General features: G+C 35.2%; 1 protein-coding gene across 2 annotated transcripts in view; it reads right to left on the bottom strand.

Annotated features, from left to right (window-relative positions):
* Positions 1–1,204: 1,204 nt before the first annotated feature.
* GOPC (golgi associated PDZ and coiled-coil motif containing) overlaps positions 1,205–20,410 on the bottom strand; it is a 28,131-nt gene continuing 8,925 nt past the window's right edge. The window contains exons 2-9 of one of the 2 annotated variants that reach the window (XM_051615166.1): positions 14,634–14,798; positions 11,932–11,955; positions 8,713–8,888; positions 8,271–8,436; positions 6,901–6,996; positions 5,954–6,118; positions 5,116–5,296; positions 1,205–4,592 (exon numbers count right to left, since the gene is read on the bottom strand). In XM_051615166.1, coding sequence (XP_051471126.1) covers positions 4,474–4,592; positions 5,116–5,296; positions 5,954–6,118; positions 6,901–6,996; positions 8,271–8,436; positions 8,713–8,888; positions 11,932–11,955; positions 14,634–14,798 — 1,092 coding nt within the window. In that variant the 3' untranslated portion in view covers positions 1,205–4,473. The remainder of the gene's footprint in view (positions 4,593–5,115; positions 5,297–5,953; positions 6,119–6,900; positions 6,997–8,270; positions 8,437–8,712; positions 8,889–11,931; positions 11,956–14,633; positions 14,799–20,410) is intronic. The other variant, XM_051615167.1, reaches the window with a different exon arrangement.

The raw sequence follows: 20,410 nt of genomic DNA, 5'->3' as shown, positions 1-20,410 counted from the left end.
AGGACTATTTAGTGACTGTGATCACTGAGAAGCAGTTTCCGAGGCCCTTCAGGCAGGCACTGGGACACAAATTTTGACCAATCTTCCTTGATCCCACCTGACAAATAATTGTTTTTTTTTCCTCCTCTTTCCATCTGTTTCTGTCTTAATTCATAGCTGCCTCTAATCCTCTGCTTGTTTCATGACAGCTCAGGTAAGTGCAAGTTTTCCTTCCTTTTCCTCTTCCATCTGTTGAAATCATCCTTATCTAAATCCTTCTAAAAATTTGAGAGAGCTAAAAACTACTTGCAGTTCTAGCTCTCACCAGCTGTGCATTATACATCTTGTCATCCAGTGTGACTCAGCCTTGTCTATTGAGACAGTTCCTGCCCTGTTTTCTACTCTCGTCTTACATATTCTCAATAAATCCTTAAGTACCACCATAGTTACACTACTACCACAGTTACCACGCCATTACCTTACATCTGAGCTCTCTGTTCATCCAGATGAACTTGACACTTCAGGGCAAGATAAGCACTCAAGTACAGGTAAGAGATGATTTAAAAAAAAAAAAAAAGCAGACACTTAGTCTGAAAAAAAATACTTTAATATCAGGACATAAAGTTGTATCTTAAAGGTTAGTGTTTTGTAACTTGAGTAGAAAAATCAGAATATAGCTATTATTACTAACGCATGGAAAACAAACAAACAAGACAGAAAAAAAAAAACAAACCAACAAAAAACAGGCATTTTTCAGAATTTTACCCATATTACTTAATCCTTTCACAGATTTGGGTCTGAATAGCTCTTCTTAGCCAAAGAGTATTTATGGTATTATTACTGAGACAGACACTGGAAATAATTCCTTTTTTTCTGTTATTGAAAAACATTCAACAGAAAATGCATCTCAAATACTGAAATTTGAGACACATTGTGTAACTCCGCCTTTTTAAAAACCTAATTTGCTCTTAACTATTGCTGGGCAAGATTAGTGTCTTAGCAGTGGATTAGTGTCAAACTTCGTGTTATGTAGTTTTGGTTTTCCTCATATTAGCTTTTTGGCTGGGTGTGGACTACATGCTTAACAGATAACATAGAGGGTTAGGTGTCTGCATTTTATATATAAAAAAACAAAACCAAAAACCAACCAAAAAAAACACACAAAAAAAAACAACACAGAAGAAAATTAAATACCAGTCTGAATGAGGTGCAGAAGTCACTGCAATGCAGAAGAGTATATTTATTTACAGGCTAATAAAAATATATTATATTCGGCTTAACGAGACATATACATTTGTTGCAAAATGTTCTGTCTGCTACAGAAATGAGAATCATCCATGATGTAATAATGTTTGGACAGATACAATAAATACCTGGATTTTGTTTGATACAACTGTGGATTAACATATACTGAGACAGATACAAACCCTCTTTACTGCCAAGAATACACTTTTATATAAAGGAAATACAACATACAGCCTTCTATCAGAGTCAAATTTATTGCCATAAAGCACTTTTCTTAACTTACATGCTTTTATTTAACATTGGTCCCAGATGCCAACAAACACTGTCCACCTTTAGCTTAAAATACAGTTGTCCCACTGACTTTTTTTTTTTAATAGGCAAGGAATTATCTACCAAAAAAAACTTTCGAAATTCTCTTTAGAATTTTTTTTTTTAGTAAAAATATATATACACAGAAGTAGAGTGTTTTACACTTTAAAAAATAAAAATGAAGTCTGAATACTGACTTTCCTCAGAAATGCTTCCAAGTCTAATTCATTCAACCTCCAGGAATCAGCAGGACTGAGTCTTCCAGTTACTGACCAAGGGGAGAACACACATTTGCCTACCGAATCTGGAAATCTCAACTTGCAAAACTTTTCTTGTTTCAGATATTAATCTCTTAGCATTTCAGTATGACTACAATAAACCAGCATGTTAAATCGGCTGGTAGGAAGTAAGGACTACATGTAGACAGCCTGTAGTGTCTGAGCAAATCCTCCCATTAGGGGCTTTCTAAACAAAGATTATAAAAACTGCAGGGAAGGAATCATAGAATCTTAGAATGGCTAGGGGTGGAGATCTGGTATTAATCTACTGCTACTGAGACATTCTCCTCAGCAATTATTCCATCTGTTGATCTTACGTATAGGTTAAAAATATGTAAGGTAAGAGCAGAGAAAGAGTCCAGCAACTTCCAGAAGAAAACAGCACAGCATCATGAAAAACTGGTGGACAAGGAATGTTAGGAAAATAACTCTAAAGACATTCTCCCACTTCAGGCTAAAACTGATCAAAAGCATTAAGTGGAAAACAAAGTGTGCCACGAAAGAAAAAATAAATTAAAAATTTCACCTTTCCCTCAAAGGGAAACTGTACAGGCAAATTTAATGCCATTTAAAAAAAGTTACTAACTGGTTGGATGAGCCTCATTTCTTAAAACTGCAGCAAGATTTCATACAACAATGATTTTCAAAGACAAGAAGATCACTACTTGGCTTTGAACTACCATCTCTGACAGAGAGGACACTGAGTGTCCAGGCCACAGTTTCAGAGTGCACTCTGCTTGAGTAACTGTGGGAAAAACACAAATCTGGATGCAAAGTTATAGCAGTGGATTTATCTGCTAACACACAATGTGTCCTCAAGTTTCTGAAGCTTCCGAAAAAGAAACATGCCTGAGGACCTGTTTCTTCTTCACACAGCCCTATTTTTAAATACTAGTTTCTGTTTGGTGAAAATCATACAGTTTTCACTATTTTAAAAACTTTCAACAGTATGTTGATTGACAAGGACTACTATAAAAAAAATGAACCAAATAATGTTATTCCACTGAGTAAGTGGAACTCATGCACACGTGCACACACACAAAAGGATCACGTAAATAGCAAAGTTAAGGGATTTATAAATAGCAAAATCTTTGAATAAAGTATATACATTTTTAGGCTTTTTCTATAAACATATATATATATAGTGCTTCTAGGAGAGACAAGTAACTGTGTTCCACATCACAATTTAGAACATAAGATTAACTGATTTTACTCTAAAGGCCTTTGAGGTTTTTTCTTATGTGTGTACAGCCCACACCGTAACACTTGCAATGGTCTCTTTTCACATTAGTTCCTCTCTCAGTGTATGAAATCTTATCTTTTCACGTTACCATTCAATGGCCTGCAGAGCAGTGAACAGGAAAGCCAGCACTGCCTCCTGAAATAATAAATGCGATTACATGGTAGAGCTTGCATGTGGAGAGTGCTACACTTCACTAAAAAGATCTACAAATGGAGTAGGAGAAACTGGCCAAGAAACCATCCTCATTGTTCCCATTTGCAGCCCTTCTGTGGGCCTTTAGATGTACACCAGTTAAAAGACATTTGAAGATACATTGCTCTTACAAAAAGAGTAACATTTTGTTTCAACAGTAAGACTATTATAGGTTAATACCACTGCCATAATATAACAAAGATAGGGCCAGACATTGTATGATTCTGAGTACCTCCGGTAAAGTACTGTGCACACAACTTTGACTTCTTTGAAGACTATTTTAATGTGAAATGAATGTTCAGTACCCATCAAAAACACTCAGCACTTAATAAGGTTAAGCTAATTATGACCAACTCAAACCACTCCATGTTAGCAGTAATCATATCCATTCAAGAATGAACACTAAATTGATGATGCTCAGAAAAAAAATAACAAGAGACCCACATAACTGTGAGTATTTTTTAAACACATTTTGCTTTTAGAAGCCCGTAATGCTCTGTTTAAATACTTCTGTTTCAAATTGAACAATTGGCAATGAATTCATTAAAATAACAGTGCCAAAAATCTCACTCATAAAATGATCACAATTAGTGGAAGGATCACAATTAGCAAGTACTCCACTGTTCCATCTGGGTTTTGATGGTTGTTGTTCAAACTAAAGCCCTGGGTTTTGCTATTCTGAGGTAAAGGAAAAAAAAAAAGGGGCAAAATAAGCTTTATTTTAAAAGTTGCAGTTCAAAAATCCTAAATAAAAAACTCAGGGATCCAAAGGTACAATTCCCACCCATCCTTCCAGCGTTAAAGATTGTTTCACACCAAACTGAACATAAGTTGTCCCTTTAAAAAATCAAAGGGTCAAAATGAAGCTGGCCACTTCTTACTCTACTCTTCTGGGGATAGCAATGAGATTAAAAGTTGAATGTATTGAGGTTATCCTTTTTAGAAATCCCATGCTTTGGTGCTTATTATTGAAAGAGAATTCATTTCACATGCCATGTGTTAGATAACTACTTGTGTGTCACGCAAAAGACAGGTTTTCCACATTTAGAATTGCTCACAATGAAGCCCTGAGGTAACTGCCTTTTTCCCAGGCAACAGTAATACAGTTCCCTTTGACATTTAATCATCCTTTTAACCTACACACTAGTATATGCAACTTGGAGCAGTCAATATTGATTATCAATTGTTCCCAAGGACAGGATCTGTCCAGCTGATTTTCGCTTGTTTTTAGGATAAAGATTCAGCAGAACGGGCTAGTTTGGGTGCAGTGTCTTCTAAAGGAGCTTCAACGGAGTTCCCCAAGTCTCCATTTTCATGTGCATCAATACTTGGTTTCTTATCAAATACTGCAAGTCAAAAAGAAATTTTATATAAGAGAAGCAATCTTGGGAAGGACAGATGAGTGATCCTGATTACAGAAACTGGAGAGTTTGCTGAAATGACCACTAAAATAAGAGCTAATAGACTTTTACCAGAACATAGTATGACAGCAAGAGAGGAATTGTTTCTATACCTCTCTGATCTAAAAATGTATTTGAAGAAGCCAACAACATAACAACAATATAAAGTGTTAAGGAGAATTTACCACTCCTAGACCAGAGTCTGGAAAAATAAGAATAAATTTGAATTTTTGACCTTTGGGAAAAGGCACAAATGAAAAAAACACAAACCACCATTTAATTCAGCTAGCTCAGTTTTATCTAAGTAGAGCAGGCCAATAAGTGAGGAACAAACCAACAGTCTACTGTTGGGTTAGCTGAATTAACAGGTTAATTTTATAATTAATGTAAAATCTGTGCTTTCCAGAAATTTGTTTGCATGTTGAGACTTCAGAACTAAACTGCATGTAACACATTATAAAAGGTTTACCTTGTGAGGGTTTGACATCCACATTTGCATCCTTCCTACTAGAACTTGAATTTGCACCTTCTTCCAATTCATCAAGATACAAACGATAACGGTGTCCACTCTCGTCCTCATATTCCACATTTTCATCATCCGAATCTACTTCTGGAGCAACATACACTACTTCAAATTCAATCTCTCCTCTCTGAAATGCAATGAAAATGACAAATTTACTTACTACTGCAGAGGTACTTAACAGGATCACCTAGATGAGCTGGGTTGCTAAAACAAATACATTTGATTACTGGAAACACATCTAGTTTGTTGAGTATTTCGGATAGGTATCTGAATTAAGTGTGTACTGATTAAAGAAGTACAGCTCTGTAGTTAAGATTTACCAAACTTATCTGATTTTCCCAGTCATTTCAAACATTTACTTCTTTTGGGTTAGTTTTGTGATGCACTAGGTGCACCTGTTAACCAAAACGGGAAGCAAGGCAGGAAGAAAATTCTAGACCACAGAGCATATGAGAACCACTGTTTGGCTGGAGCTGCCCAGTCATAAAAGAATAAAATGTATGTCACTAAAGTATTTATTTCAGTGGGGCAATCCAACAAGCTGATTTCCATCAGCCTTTCTAAAGAATCATTAGCCAATACTTGTGTTTAACCAAAATAGTGCTGACTCAGCATATTTATCCTTAAATTGCAAGGGAGAACAGGATTAAGGGTAAGGTGATACAGCTTCACTGTAGTTTAGTGTAACAATGTGCTTAAGTGCAAATATTAAAATATAGGGTAATTCCATAGGCAGAGCACAGGAAGCACCTAAATGTGCAATGGGTAACAGATCCCATCTGACCTGTTGGGAAAGAATAGTTACGGCTTCTTTATGCTTGGCATCTCTTAGATTAATTCCATTCACTGCCAGAATAGCATCACCAACATGCAGTCCTCCACATCGATCAGCAGGTTGTCCAAGATGAATTTCAGAGATCAGTATTGGAACACCATGCTCCTTCCCACCCTATTAAAAAAAAAAAAAATAGTAGATTTTACTTAACAGACATGTCCATGAGCATAAAAACAACATTCTGCTATTTGGTCTTAGGGTGCTTATTTCAAGTTTTATTGTAGAAAATTAGAAAGCATGCTTCAGACAAAAAGAATGCTTAAGAAGCCTGCATGAGATGATTCCCTTAATTCTTTTTTTCCCAAAAGAATGGACAGATTTCAAATACACACTCAAAGAGTCAAAGGAGACAATTCTGAATAATAATAAAAGCATAGTATCATACAAAAGCTGATGAGAGGACATAAAAATCTCATTTTTAAAAGCCTATAAGCCACCATATTGACTTGTAAGAAACAATATTCCTATTTAGAATACAAATATAGTAGTCAGAATTCTGAAAATTTCTTGTTAATTCAGCTTTTGTTAGGTATGAGGTGCCAATACTGATACTTAAAAATATGTTACAATCACAACAACTAAGCTTTGCAAGTTAAGGTCTCCGATTGTCTCTTGTCTTCCACAAACTTACCGCACCTGAAATTCATCACTGGTTAATTTGCCAAAGTGTCTACACCCTAAACATAATTTGAAATACTAATGTTACATAAATCAGCAGTTATCTATTTCCTAATCTGTCAAAATGAGTTTTCAAGTTCTGTGACCACAGCTATAGATTTATGTATGCTTTTTTTGGTGTGTTCTAACAATACATTCGCTAATCATATTTTACAGGAGTACAAATAAAAATTTAAATAGCTTTTTCTGTGTCATGGAAAATAAATGCAAGTATTTACTGTGATTGAAATTCCTAGTCCTTCATGGTCTTCTTTAACTAGCAAAACTTTTCTGATTGGACCAACACCTTGACTCTTCTTTAAGGCATCCGGATCCTAGTTTGATAAAAAGAAACATACCATAAATATACATATATGAACCAAAAAAAGTGATACATTTCTGCATTTTTATTTTTTTAATTGCATACAGGCAGTACACCAGCAACAGAGTTTTAGACTAGCTGCAGACAAGACAAACTTACAGATCCCCTTTTGAGACAGGATATGAAATCAGAAAAGACTCCTCACTATGCACTTCTGATAAGAATAATTATATCAATTATTTCAGTGCTTGGTGATGCATGACACAGAACTAAACTTCAAAAGAAGGAAATCAGCTACATGAAGGAATGCTGATCACTGCTGTAAAGTTACATGATGTAAATGGCAATTTAAAACTAATTAAAGTATAGAAGAGGTAATACAGTCCAAATGAAGAGGTTGCTTGCTCCGGTTTATTTTTATTATAATAAAACCAAACCATAATAAAAGGCATTCGAGTCAAAACTAAAAGACAGACTAAGCAAATCAAAGTATTTAATTTGCTTTTGTTAAGCTGCTGTTCCAATTATGCATACCCTTAATAATACATCCACCAGTATTTTATATGCAATTAGCAACATGTGGGCATGGATGGTATTGGGTTGACGGTTGGAGTTGATGATTTTAGGTGTCTTTTGCAACCTTTATGATTCTATGGTTCTATAAGCAGAAAGATCCATCTGACCAACTAAGATATTTAGAACAGCTCAAAGCAAAGCACCTTCCTGAAAATGTTTGGTTTTATGCACTGAACTCTGGGTGACTAACAAGTCATGAGCTGAGTCGGGTGAGTTCTAGCACGGCTGCCTGCGGTGAAAAATGCCTTTTAAAAGTACCTTTTGGAGAAAAAAAATATAAATAAATCAAGTATTTTACAGTGTGTACATTTATTTGGCCTTTATATTATTTTTTTTATTAATTTCAGTTCAATCTAATAAAACATGTTTGATTTTTTTTTTTTGTAAATAAGTTAGCTCCACATTTTGAAACCTAGGTAACAAAATTATACTGTTAAGTTCATATTTATACACACATACAGCAGAGCATCAGTTTTCAAAAAGACTGTTTCTAGACAAATCAAAGGAACTGTATAATCTTTCATTGTCCTTATGGGGACATGTTATTCAGCATGGAACTGTTCTTCAGCATACAAAGGAATTATATGTTTAGAAGTGACATTTGAAAGAATGCAATGTTGAAGTGAAAAAATAAAATAAATGAAGAAATAACAATTCTGTTCTCCACAAATACTGGAAATTATGGAAGAATGGTTAATCTTTTTAACTCACATGTCCTGGTGGTGCTTGCATTGGTCTTTTTAGATCATTCCGACCTCTACAAGCTCTAATAACGGTTTTGTGACGGTGAAGATGTATTTCTGCTTCAAGCTGATTCCAGAGCTTGTCATGAGCAGGTCCCTTCATATCTCTACCCAGTAACTGAATCTGCTGGACCCTACAAAATGACAAAATATAAAACAACATGCTGTATTACAACTGAAAAATCAATGCACTGTACAACTCATACACCTCATCTGGCTACAGCACATAGGCATGCAGCAACTACTGCAAGTGCAGTAACTGGGGATCTTTTGTTCCTTCCTTTTGTTCAGTTAACTGCAAATGTGAGACTTTTCCTGCCTTACCTTTAGACCTGTCTCTGGAAATGCAAGTGAAGAAAACAATAACAAAAAACATACCATGCTAAAGAACATGGATTGACTTTACATACCTTCCAGCCAGTTCCTTATCTAAATACTTGGCTGCCAGTCTTGCTCCATAAACCTCGGCCTGAAGCACAGCTATGTGTCGACGAAGAGCTTCGTTTTCCTTTCTCAGCAACTTCACCTCAGCTTCCAGCTGAGCTTCTTTCACTTTTTCTTTCTTGTTAGCTTCAAGTTCTCTCTCCTTAAGAAAAAAAAAAGTTGAAAGCTTTTATCAAAGTTAATCATGAAAGAGCACTTACTGTTTCTACACACACAATGTGAAGTAACTCCTGTGTACAGGACATGCATAGAGGAAAAAAAAAAAAATGTAAGCAGGGACTCTAGCAGTGCAGCAAAGGGTTTGAATACTCCCCTTTGGGAAGAGGAGGCCTTGCATTCAACTTTGTGCTCCTGACATTATTTTTATCCAGCTTACAATTCCTTAGCACAAAATGCATTTACATTGGTTCAAAGTTCAAGGACTGATACTAGCAACAATGCTTCTTCCTGTCACACACAGGTTGTTGGAAAACTTAAGTAGTGTGAACATTGTCTTTATTTATTCATATGTTCAAACGGAAGACTCATACAATGAGAGAGAAGACTACTTTAAAAATTCATATCGCTAAATATTTCAATTTTATAATATTCTTTAACTATTTTAATACAATTTTTAATATGACCAGATGTCAAGGGAATCTTCTGTAAGTCTGTATATCCTTAAAATGACAATTATCTTCATGTAAACAACAAAAAAATGTCCATGCAAGGACACTTCCAAGTCAGACTACGAGGGTGACAAAAATAAAGCCAGAGAATTTACATATGAAGGTGCCAGCCCTCACAAAACTTTCAAAAAAAAGTTACTGCAAAATAGCACATAAAAACCAGTCTAGGAAATTTACCTTTCCTTCCCTTCCTATGAAAGGAATTATGGTCCATCACAACCATACAGAAAATACATAGGCATTATCTTTTCTAATACCCAGAGTACTGGAGTCAAAGGAATTGCTATTCTACAAAATCAACTTTCAGAAAAGCACATTTGGTTGCTTGCATACATCTTTTTTTTATTATACACCTTTCACAAAGTGGTGAAAAAAAAAATCACAGATCCTGGGTTTCTACTATTTTTCTGGTTTATTACTGTTCCCTTTTAAAAACATCTCTCAACCGAAATTGCAATAAAAACTAAGTTTGCCCTGAAATGTTTTTGAAGACACTTAGAGTACCTTGTAAGTGTTCCTTGTACTTGTACCAATAGTGTTATTAAACAAATAAAATTTTACAGAACTGGCAAGGCAAATCAGTTACCAAATCGTGAATATGCTTATTCACTATTCCAAGCCTGGATATGAAACCATGAATATGGCTGATACTACTACGTTTGAGATACTAAGTAAGGTTGGTTCCTCCCAAGAGAAGTATTTTCACAACAGATTTACATAGGCATTTGCCAGAAAGCCAAGACTGAACTTGATGGATTCCACTACCTCCCTCATCTGCTAAATAATCGTATCAGGTTAAATGAATGAAGTACATCACATGTGACAGGATTTCTAACATGCCTGTGAAGTCAATCATGATCTCAAACTGGGTCACCGGGGGAATTAACGGAAGTGAAACACCAACTATCTTAAGCAATTTTTGTGCCATCCCTCCTGAGCAGTGTACTATGCCCAATGTTTGTGTACATACCCACTTCTAGAACATCTTTTATTTGACAAATACAAAAAGACAAGACTATAATTTAAGACAAACATATGAACATTATTCACATCCAATAGTCCATTTTTTTCCTCACTGGATAGTTTTATGATTTATTTACTGAATAAAAAGTCATAAACTAAACATTCATATATTTGCCAATCATTTGTCAGAATGTACCAGTTCTGGTTTCTATGCAAAAAAAAAGCTTTAGAGATGTACGAGTTCCTTGATGTATCTGACACACAACTTGCGAAAGAATTCAAACCTCCCTCAGAAATGTGAATTGCTAAAGTGATCAAAGATATTTGCTTACCCTAGCAAATTCCATATAGCACACTTTCTTGTATTTATAAGAAGCAGCCAGCTTAAAAACTTTCAAGACTGAAATCTTCCATTTATTTTTTCTGAATTTGAGTCATCATTACACTAAATTTAAATATAAAGTTAAATGTTATGTTTCCAAACAGAACCACTTTTAGTCAAGGCATTTTAAATATTATGCCTAAAATATGAGGAAAAATGTAATTCCATAGAATTGTGGGTTTTTTTCCTATTTTCTCCATTATTATGACTATTATTCTGTGACTGATTTCGAAAATTACACCCAGAAGCCATTTTTAACACTGGATTGTCTGCAATTGAACACCATCAAGAAAAATGAAAGGTTTGCAATAGCTGGAGATATCTGAAAGAACATGTATTTTTTACCTATCATGAGAAGTGGAAAATCTCAAAAAATCTTATTAAAAATTGAGTAAGTTACAGAATTGTTTCATGCTTTCTAGCGTTCTTAGTATTGCATGGGTTTTACAAAGTAGAAAAAACGCTGTTTTCTGTTAGTAATATAAAAAACTATCAGATCAAAACTTACAGCTACCAGCTATTCTATGGTTTTTCAAAGAGCAAATATTGAGCAATTACAATGAGGTACATAAGATAATGAAAGTGGAAAAACACTTTTAAAAAACCCAAAACTTTCAAGCCTATCACTTTAAAAGACTGAAAGATAAAAGTTAACTTTATATCACTTTTTCTCCTTATCTATCTATTATTAAGTTTATATGCTTTGGGCTGCTACACAAGCTAGTACATCATATTAAATCATGCCCATAAAAAGAAGTGAGAAAAGGGAAAACAGAAAAGTTAACAGGATTTTTTTCAAATTACAATATATAAAATACTTCATATTACAGTGATAGATGGGTACAGGGTGTATGCTTTAGAAATTGTGTAACATCTTAAAACCATTTGAGATATGGCCAGAATGATCTTTCAGAATGTTAAATTGTCAGATACAACCCCAAATTAGTTGTAACAATAATAAATAAAATGCACACAGACTTAGCAAAGAGGACACAAAAACTAGAAATGGAAAACTCAAATGTAAAGAAAATTCTTCACACAGCAGCTTCCTAGTCAATAAGTAGAAAAAGCCAGATCTGTTTTGCCAGTTCCTGAGGCCAACATACAGAAGCTGTTGCAGAAAACAAAAGTCCATTTTAAACATAAAAAAACCAGGCAATCAGCATACTTACCATTTCATCCACAGAAAGGACAGACTTAAGACAGAGGAAAAGAGTTCCAGAGTTAGAGAAATAGGTAATAGGAACTTCAAGAAAATGCAACAAGATAAATTACTTACTACAAACTTAATTTACCAGCAGACTGTGTACTTCATTAGAAGGCATGAAGAAAAAGCACACTGCTATAATTGTACTTAACAGCAATTTTGGTATTTTGCAGTGCTAGTTACTGAAATTCATACTAAAAAAATGAACTTCACTGTAGTATTGAAAACAATACTTTATCCTAAAATATCAGTATCTCTATAAAGAAAAGAAAGATAATGTGAAATGGATTAAAGCAGTTTAAAAAAATGTCAGAGAAAATACATTCTGTAAATGTAACATCTGCTATACAGAGAATAGAATTTTTTTTTTCCTTTCAGAAAGAATAACAGTATGTATTGCAAGAGGGACATAAAGGACAGGGAGCAGCAGACAAACAAGATATATCAACTGCAACACTCAAAAAAATTCACTAGGCAACTTCATACTCTCACAAAGGAAGTGTTATTGTGCTTGGACTAAGCAGATACACGACTCCTAAAAAGGGGTTCAGCTTAAACTATGTGATGGTAAAAATTGCTTTGCTATCAAAAACATTTTTTTAAAGTCTTAGTTCATTATGTACAATTTTACATTTTGCAGGGCACACATTTATGCTAAGAGCCTACATACAAAAGAACAGTGGTTGTTGTCAACAAAGAGGGCAGGAAGTTAACTAGTATTTTTTCCCCCGTTGCCTACTCATTAGCACAGTCCCTCTTTGCACTCAGAGGCTTTCTGATTGCCAGAAGGTCAGCATGACAGTTTTTATTTACCTAAAACTCAGACTTCTCATTTTATTGTAATTTAAGCAGATTCAGTTTTGCTTGTTCAGGCTGCCCAGACATTTATAACTTTCTGTATCTAAAACAGTTTAAAACTGAGTTTCTCTCCATTAGTACTACACAATCCCTAAAGGCAAAGTAAAGTAAATGCAAAATATTAGCCCTGAGGTTTAATAAAATAGGAGGAACTAAACAGAATAGAGGAGAGAATATCAGTCTAGGCTTTCAAAAAATTCAATTTCAACACAGGTAAAATCTGAAACAAGGCAAGTAAAATGTATTTCTTGTCACCTGTGGGAAAAAGACTGCTGTCAACAGCATGGAGATTTAATACATCTTCAGAAAATATTTATAACAAGATAAAGAGAAACAAAAAGGTTAAAAGTATTACTCTCTCACTTGGAAGTTACACCTCACTAATCAAATGTAGGGACCAAAATCACATAGTGATACATTGGTGTAAAAGAATTTGCTACATGTAGCTGCGCCAGCTAACTCTTAAACAATGCTGGTGATACTTAACTAATGCTTATTTACAGAGGCATAAAAATTATTAAGTGCTCTGAAGAAGCTTCATCATGCTTAAGATATAATTCAATAGAGAATAAATTACATGCAGACAATCTAGTAAATGTTGCTCTTACATTGAATATGTAAATATGTAGACCTAGAAACACAGGTCTAATTCAATTACGGCTTTTGGATCCAAAATAGGAATAATTTGGGTTACTCCTGTTACTCAGTGATTATCCTAGAAAGCCTTTAAGCCTTATAGCCTATTACAGTGTTTTATTATACATTAATTAACAGGACAGAATAGCAGAGGATACTAATCTAATCTTCCACATATGTTGGGAACAAGTACTTTCAATCAACCTGTGAAGCAATTTTAAGCAGTTAGAGAACTAGGCTTTGATTTATGTCAAGTTAGAAACCACTTTTCTCATTTACAAAGTCTCAGTATTAGACTGAATCTGTGCTGTCAGTCAATGCCAATTAATTGCAAAGATTAATTATTGTTAACTTCTAGTGGGCTTTGCAAAGGTCTACATTTCTATACACAATTATTGGTGGTTTACTGAGTTTACATTCTAGGATGAGAGGAAATGGTCTCAAATTGTATTGCGGGAGGTTTAGATTGGATATTAGGAAAAAAATTATTTACTGAAAGAGTGGTCAAGCATTGGAACAAGCTGCTTAGGGAACTGGTGAAGTCACCATCCCTGGAGGTGTTGAAAAACGTGTAGACGTGGCACTTTGGGACATGGTTTAGTGAGCACGGTGGTGTTGGGTTGACGGTTGGACTTGATGATCTCAGAGATCTTTTCCAACCTTAATGATCTGATGATTCTAGGATTTTATTGAGTTATGACAGTCTGCTGCATGCAGCAATGGACAGCCCTGTAGATGCAGCACTGCAAAACAATCCCGTTCTTACTATCCTGAGAGTATAACTTCAATTAAAAAAATAGACATCTCACTTCAGGCTTTTTAAGATACGTGAAGCTTTGGCTGTATTTGTATATTGGAATCCATTATCTTTTGCAGCTTCTGTCTCCAGAAAAGCTTTAACAACCACCAAAATATTTTCTTACTCTACTTTAAGAAACCACTAAAATTAATTACATTAAAACAAATTATTGAATTCTTAATTAATTATTCTGATGTTATTTATTTTTAACAGTTGCTAACAATTAGCCATAAAAGTTATTTTAAAAAGTCAAGTTTCTCTACCATTTTTAATGTTAAAAATTGTAACCAGCTTATTTGCATATTCCAAGGAGTAACTTCAGCGAGGAGAGATAAAAGTATAATATCACCCTTCATTCAAGTTGCCATACTCACCAGTTTGGCCTTAATAGCCCCAGAATCAACACTCTGACCAGTTTTGGCATGCAGCTGCAGTTGAACAGCATGGAGTTGCAAAAGCTGATCATGCACTTCCTTTTCCAATACTGCTTTCTCTGCCTGCGTTTCTGTCAGTTCAGATTTCAGATCAACCAACTGTGCCTGTGAGGATACAATCCAATAGAGTAATTAGACCAATAATTAAATGGGACCATCAGAACTGTGATACATAGATATATAATTTGCTGGTACATACATGCTATACACAGGGTAATACAGGTTAAGAGTATTTGCGGTTACAAGTTCGTCTGTAGCCCATCTTACAGACTGGATGAGTTGCAGACTTTTCTCCACTCCAACTGCCACCAAATTCATTCATTCACAGACCCAGCATCAACCAAACATACTGCTGAAAGTAACAGTAGCTGAGTTTTGGGGGTGGCAAGTGATGTTGATGTCCACCCCAAGTCAGAACAATGGCATTAAACCTACATACGACTTAGAACCATAGCAACGTAAACACAATTTAAAACATAAAAAGTATTATATCTTACTGAAAAAAAATTTTTTGACATAAAATGACAACTATCAATACAATGCTGAAACCAAATAACCCAATTTACTACTAATCTGTTATTAACAGCTTCACTGAACTAGCAAATAAGGTGGGTAAACCAAAAGCCATGAATTAACATGGCCAAAAAATACCCCTGTAGAAAACCACTAATAGTTATTAACTCTTTAAGTAGTTAGCATGAAACATTTTAAATATAGTTTCATGTAGTATGTATAGTTGGAATAAAAGAACAGGTTCTAACATGTTTAATAGATTACTTGCGATCCTTAAGTTCAAGCTGCATATTTTAAGATAAACACATTTATATAAACTTTAAAGCTACTCTTTTCTTAAAAAAACCCACAGAACATGATTTCAGGGAATGGGCATTTTGATCATGCTTAATATTTCTTGGTAAATTCCCAGCTTATATTTTTGCTTCCAAAAACGTGGAACTCAAAAGCAAAATGGAAAAGCCACTGATTGTTAAAAAAAATACCTCAGATTAAAGTAGGGTAATTTAGATATTTTAACTACATTATACTAATGTTCAAATTTGCACTGAATATCAAATTGCAAGCCAATAATCACACCATTCAACTACATACATCACTGCTTTAAAAGGTCTGCATCAGCTAAAAAAAAAAAAAAAAAAAAAAAAGGCAGGAAGCATTTGATTATCAGTGGGGGTACTTACTGGGTCTAATTTTAGGCACATAATGTAGATGGACAGCCTCCTTAAGCTTCCAGCATAATTATCAGACATAAATAAGCTCTTCCAGAGGTGATTCAGAGCACCTAAATTAGAGTGCAAGTTGAAGAGACGGGTCAAGCCAATCTCCAGCTCGCTGCTACCCAGAAGAATGATCTCCCTTCCTGTCCCCTAACTATGCCCTCTCATCCCACATCTCCTGCCCATGAGCTCTTATAATTTCAAACCAGACTCCCCAGGACAGGGGAGAATCATGCCTCACTGTCCACTTAGATGGAGCCTCAACGGATCAGGTTAACATTTACTTTTTGTCGAAGAATGGGGCTGCATGTATTTCCACCTTCCAACTGCCAAAATAACAAAAACCCTGAATAATATGTAAACCTGCACAGAACCCTAAAGCAGTAAATGCTTTCTACAGTAAGATGAGATTTAAAATTTTGCATAGTATAAAGCCCTGTAATTTTAGAGAAATGGGTTACTTATAAAACCGCACTGCTCTCCCCAGTGACCAGACACTGTAGAAGTCTCCCTGCTGTGTATTATCTACTGTCAAACAAAAGCAGACACACATCTGAACTACAGCAGAAAAATAAATAAAAATCAGCAGCATTAGACGTGGTGATATAGTACAGAGCTGATAACTAAGACCTTAATAATGAAGGCACAGTTTGACCCAGTCATATTTTCACATAAGGCATAACTATTACTTCTATTTTAGTATTTGCTATTATTGTATCATGTATAATGATATTATTTCTACTTTTTAAAAAAGACCACTAACATCTTCCTCCTTTCAAACAGGTACTAACAGCTAACATTAACTTCTCTTTTATATATATACACACACGCGCAAATGCTCATCCATTCTAATTTCAAATGCCTGGAGAAGAAGATGGCAGAAGACATAAATTGTATCAGTATTATACTCTCCAGCCTCACTTGGTAGAGAATGGCATGTAAGGAACAGAACAGAGTTCTGAGGGGAAGGGAAAAAAAAAGAAAAAAAGAAAAAGAAAAAAAGAAAAAAAAAAGGTTATCTCCATCTGCAAATTGCAAAGCAGGAAAAATGATGGCTACCAGTTTTGAGACACGCAGGATGCTCCAAAGAGATCACAAAGAGACTGCTGAACTCATTTTTTAAAAAAAGTGCTCTGTATGTGACCTAGGATTTAAACTCTCATCCTAATGTTTTAATAAAGACAGCAAAATGAGAAATGGTATGAGTGCATATCATGGAAGTAATCTATTTACTCATTATGAAAAGTCATAAATCTCTCCCCAGGAACAGATGCAAATACAACAGTCACACCAAAACAAACACAGTAAGCTGGTTTCAAATCTTGTGATCAGAGGACTGGAGAACCTGCCATATGAGGAGAGGCTGAGAAAACTGGGTTTGTTCAGCCTTGAGAAGAGAAGGCTTAGGGGAGACCTTATTACAATGTTCCAGTACTTAAAGAGTAGCTACAAAGATGGAGACTCACTATTTACAAGGAGTCACATGGAAAAGACAAAAGGTAATGGGGACACATTGATCCTGGGGAGATTCTGATTGGACACAAGAGGTAAATTTTTCACCATGAGGAAAATCAAACATTGGAATAGTCTCCCAAGGGGAGTGGTAGATTCCTCCACATTGGACAGTTTTAAGTCTCAGCTTGACAGGATGCTGAGCCACCTCATATAATCTATAGTAGCACCCAGAAAGGTTGGACTAGATGATCCTTGAGGTCCCTTCCAACCTAGCATTCTATGATCCTACAATCTACTTCTATGAAGGCTGATAAATCTTCACATTATTTCACAGAAGTTCTGCTTTTCTCAGCTTGGCCAGCTCACGTAATTATTTCTATTTCTCTTACCAGCACTGGTTTTATCCACGTTCCCTCACTTTGTTATAAACTAACCCTATGGAAAGATCACTGGAAATTCAACCACTCTACATTCAGCTTTGGAAGATACTCCATAAGAAGCAGAGAGGGGATAGAGACAGCAGATGAAATGACAAGCACAAACAAGAGCTACTGGTAAGGCTGCTCCTTCTAAGCGCACCATTCACTGCATGAGGCAGTGGTTCTACAGAAAAAGATGGTGTTTTATCATGTAACTATAATGTTTCAATTTGCCTAAGCACAATGAAGGTAAATTAACGTTCCACAAGCAACTGTACGAATCCTCTAATTGGTAGCTTTTTTGAAAATACTCTTCAACGAGACTGTTGAAGGAAAGATGTCATGGATTTTGAAGATCACCTGCAACTGCTCTAGAACTAGTGGAGAAGTCAGTTGGGAGCAGAAGTAATGAACACTCACCCAAAGAAAACCACTCAGCTTCATGGTCAGCAGAGCTTAGGAAGAGCCACCAAACAACAAATAGAGAACAGAAACTTTAATTGGGGAACAGTAAGGGGCAGAGGTTGAAGAGAAGGTGGCATGTTTACATTCACAACATCCTTTAACAGTTACATGCTGATTCAGCCAAAAGAGGAACTCTTTTGTATTTAGGACAGTATATAACTCTGCAGATCAGCAATTATGATGCATTGCCAAGTACCACACTGCAAGGTAACACCTTAATGTCTCTCTGCTAACTCATTGTGAGTCTATGCCCCAGGTAACACAAAGTTAGCAGGACTGTGGCTCACAGAAGTATGATTAAATCATGAAAACCTGCATCTAGCCCTACAGCACAGATGAAGAATTTGCACAGCTCTTTTTCCCTTTTATTCTGACAGCTGTTGGCAAAGTATTCAATGCCTTTTGAGATAAGGTTGTTTGTCTCTCACTGAAATCTTGCATACTTTTCCCAGACCAAGATCCATAACTGGAATTAGATGTTAATGGGATGAGATGCTAATGGTAATGTGCAGTACTGGGCATTATACTGGAAACCAAAGTTTCAGAATAACCAAATTTCTCCTCTATTAAAGGAAGTCAGGCCACTTGCTTCAGCATTCCACTTTTTCCACCTCTCTTGCCAGGGCACAGCGACCTCTCGCTTTTCCTGAGAAATGTTTCAGTTCAATACTGGCTGCTAACTGAGAACTCTAAGTTGTGTAAATGAGTCAACATGGAAAAGAGAACAGCAGTACTGAGAGACTCACTCATATTTCTGAAGTACTTCATTCAAGCTTGGTCTCCAACTTCTCAGTAATTGTTACACACATTACTGATAAAATGTTGTTATTTACTGCCCCAATTACAATCCATACACTGTCAACTACACAAAACATACTCCTTTATTTCTTACCTTTTTTCTCCTCACTGTTCTGAAAAAATAACCAAAGCAACTTTTAAGACTGATCTGATCTCCCTGGGGTGGGAGGAAGAAAAGTTAGAGAAAAGTTAGTTCCATAAGCCTGCTTTTTCTTTTCTTCCACGAAGTACCAGGAAACATGCTATTTCACAGAGATTTTGTGCTTCAGAAAGAGTTACTGCTTCAGATTATCAACACTCTGATCTATAATCAAGCTACCTCTCAACTCTAAATAAAAGCACAGAATTTTAGCAAATTGCAGGTTTTGGTCAAATTAATAAAATAATAAAACTCAGTATTTATCTTCCAAACATTCTATCACAGAGATGATACCAGAAGAACAGTTTTGAAAGGCTAATTATTTACTCATATTTTGCCTTTTACCAGGGATTTTCTATTTTACAGTTATTTTGGATTGAAATAACTAAATAATTTCTAAATTATTCCTTTTTTCCATACAATATGAAAGGTAATAAATCATAGCATTAAGCAACAGACAAATACTTATTCTGTAGAGCATTCAAAAATACTATTGCAAAAATTAAAATATAAAGCTCTAGACAAAACAGACCAGATGAAATGTCCTTCTACTTTTAATCAACCATTATTTACTTCCTGTTCAAGCAGTTATGAGTTACCAAAAAGCTGTTGTTTATATTACTGATATTATGTTAAATATTTATTTTAAGCTGTCAATTGATCTGTTTCAGATTAAATTATTTCACTAACAGTTATGGAATTCTTTAAGTTTTAACCAGTATTTTCATTAGGAGGGAGAGATTTTGAGCCTAAGAAACAAAATAAACATAATTGAGGCCTCTTCCAATTATTTTGTATTATTATAGTAGTTTTTTCATACTTTGTTCTGAATTCTCACAATTACTTATTCATCCACCTGTAGATTCTTTGTGGAAGAATGATTGCTAGAATACCTACACAAAAATAATTTCTATAAGATCTTAGAGCTGTGCTCGAAGATCCTAAGTTTGTACACAATGAAGGATAAAAATGTGGACCTTGCCCTGAAAAACTTACAATGTCAATACACAAAGGAAATTATGAATAAATGTAACATGAAAGAAAAGCACAGGTATTTGTGTATAGAACTGCACAACAGGATGTAGACAGATGGCATGCCAAAACCACAAGTTGCCATTTCTCATAAGCATGACTGCTTGAATGAGGCATTAAAAGACGGCAATATCACAGCCTCTGAAATCTAAAGCATCAGAAGGAGCACACAGAGAC

The sequence above is a fragment of the Apus apus genome, chromosome 3 (genome assembly GCF_020740795.1).
Source record: "Apus apus isolate bApuApu2 chromosome 3, bApuApu2.pri.cur, whole genome shotgun sequence".
NCBI classification, from domain to species: domain Eukaryota; kingdom Metazoa; phylum Chordata; class Aves; order Apodiformes; family Apodidae; genus Apus; species Apus apus.
The sequence above is the reverse complement of the archived record's forward strand: the minus strand, read 5'-3'. Positions and strand labels throughout refer to the sequence as shown.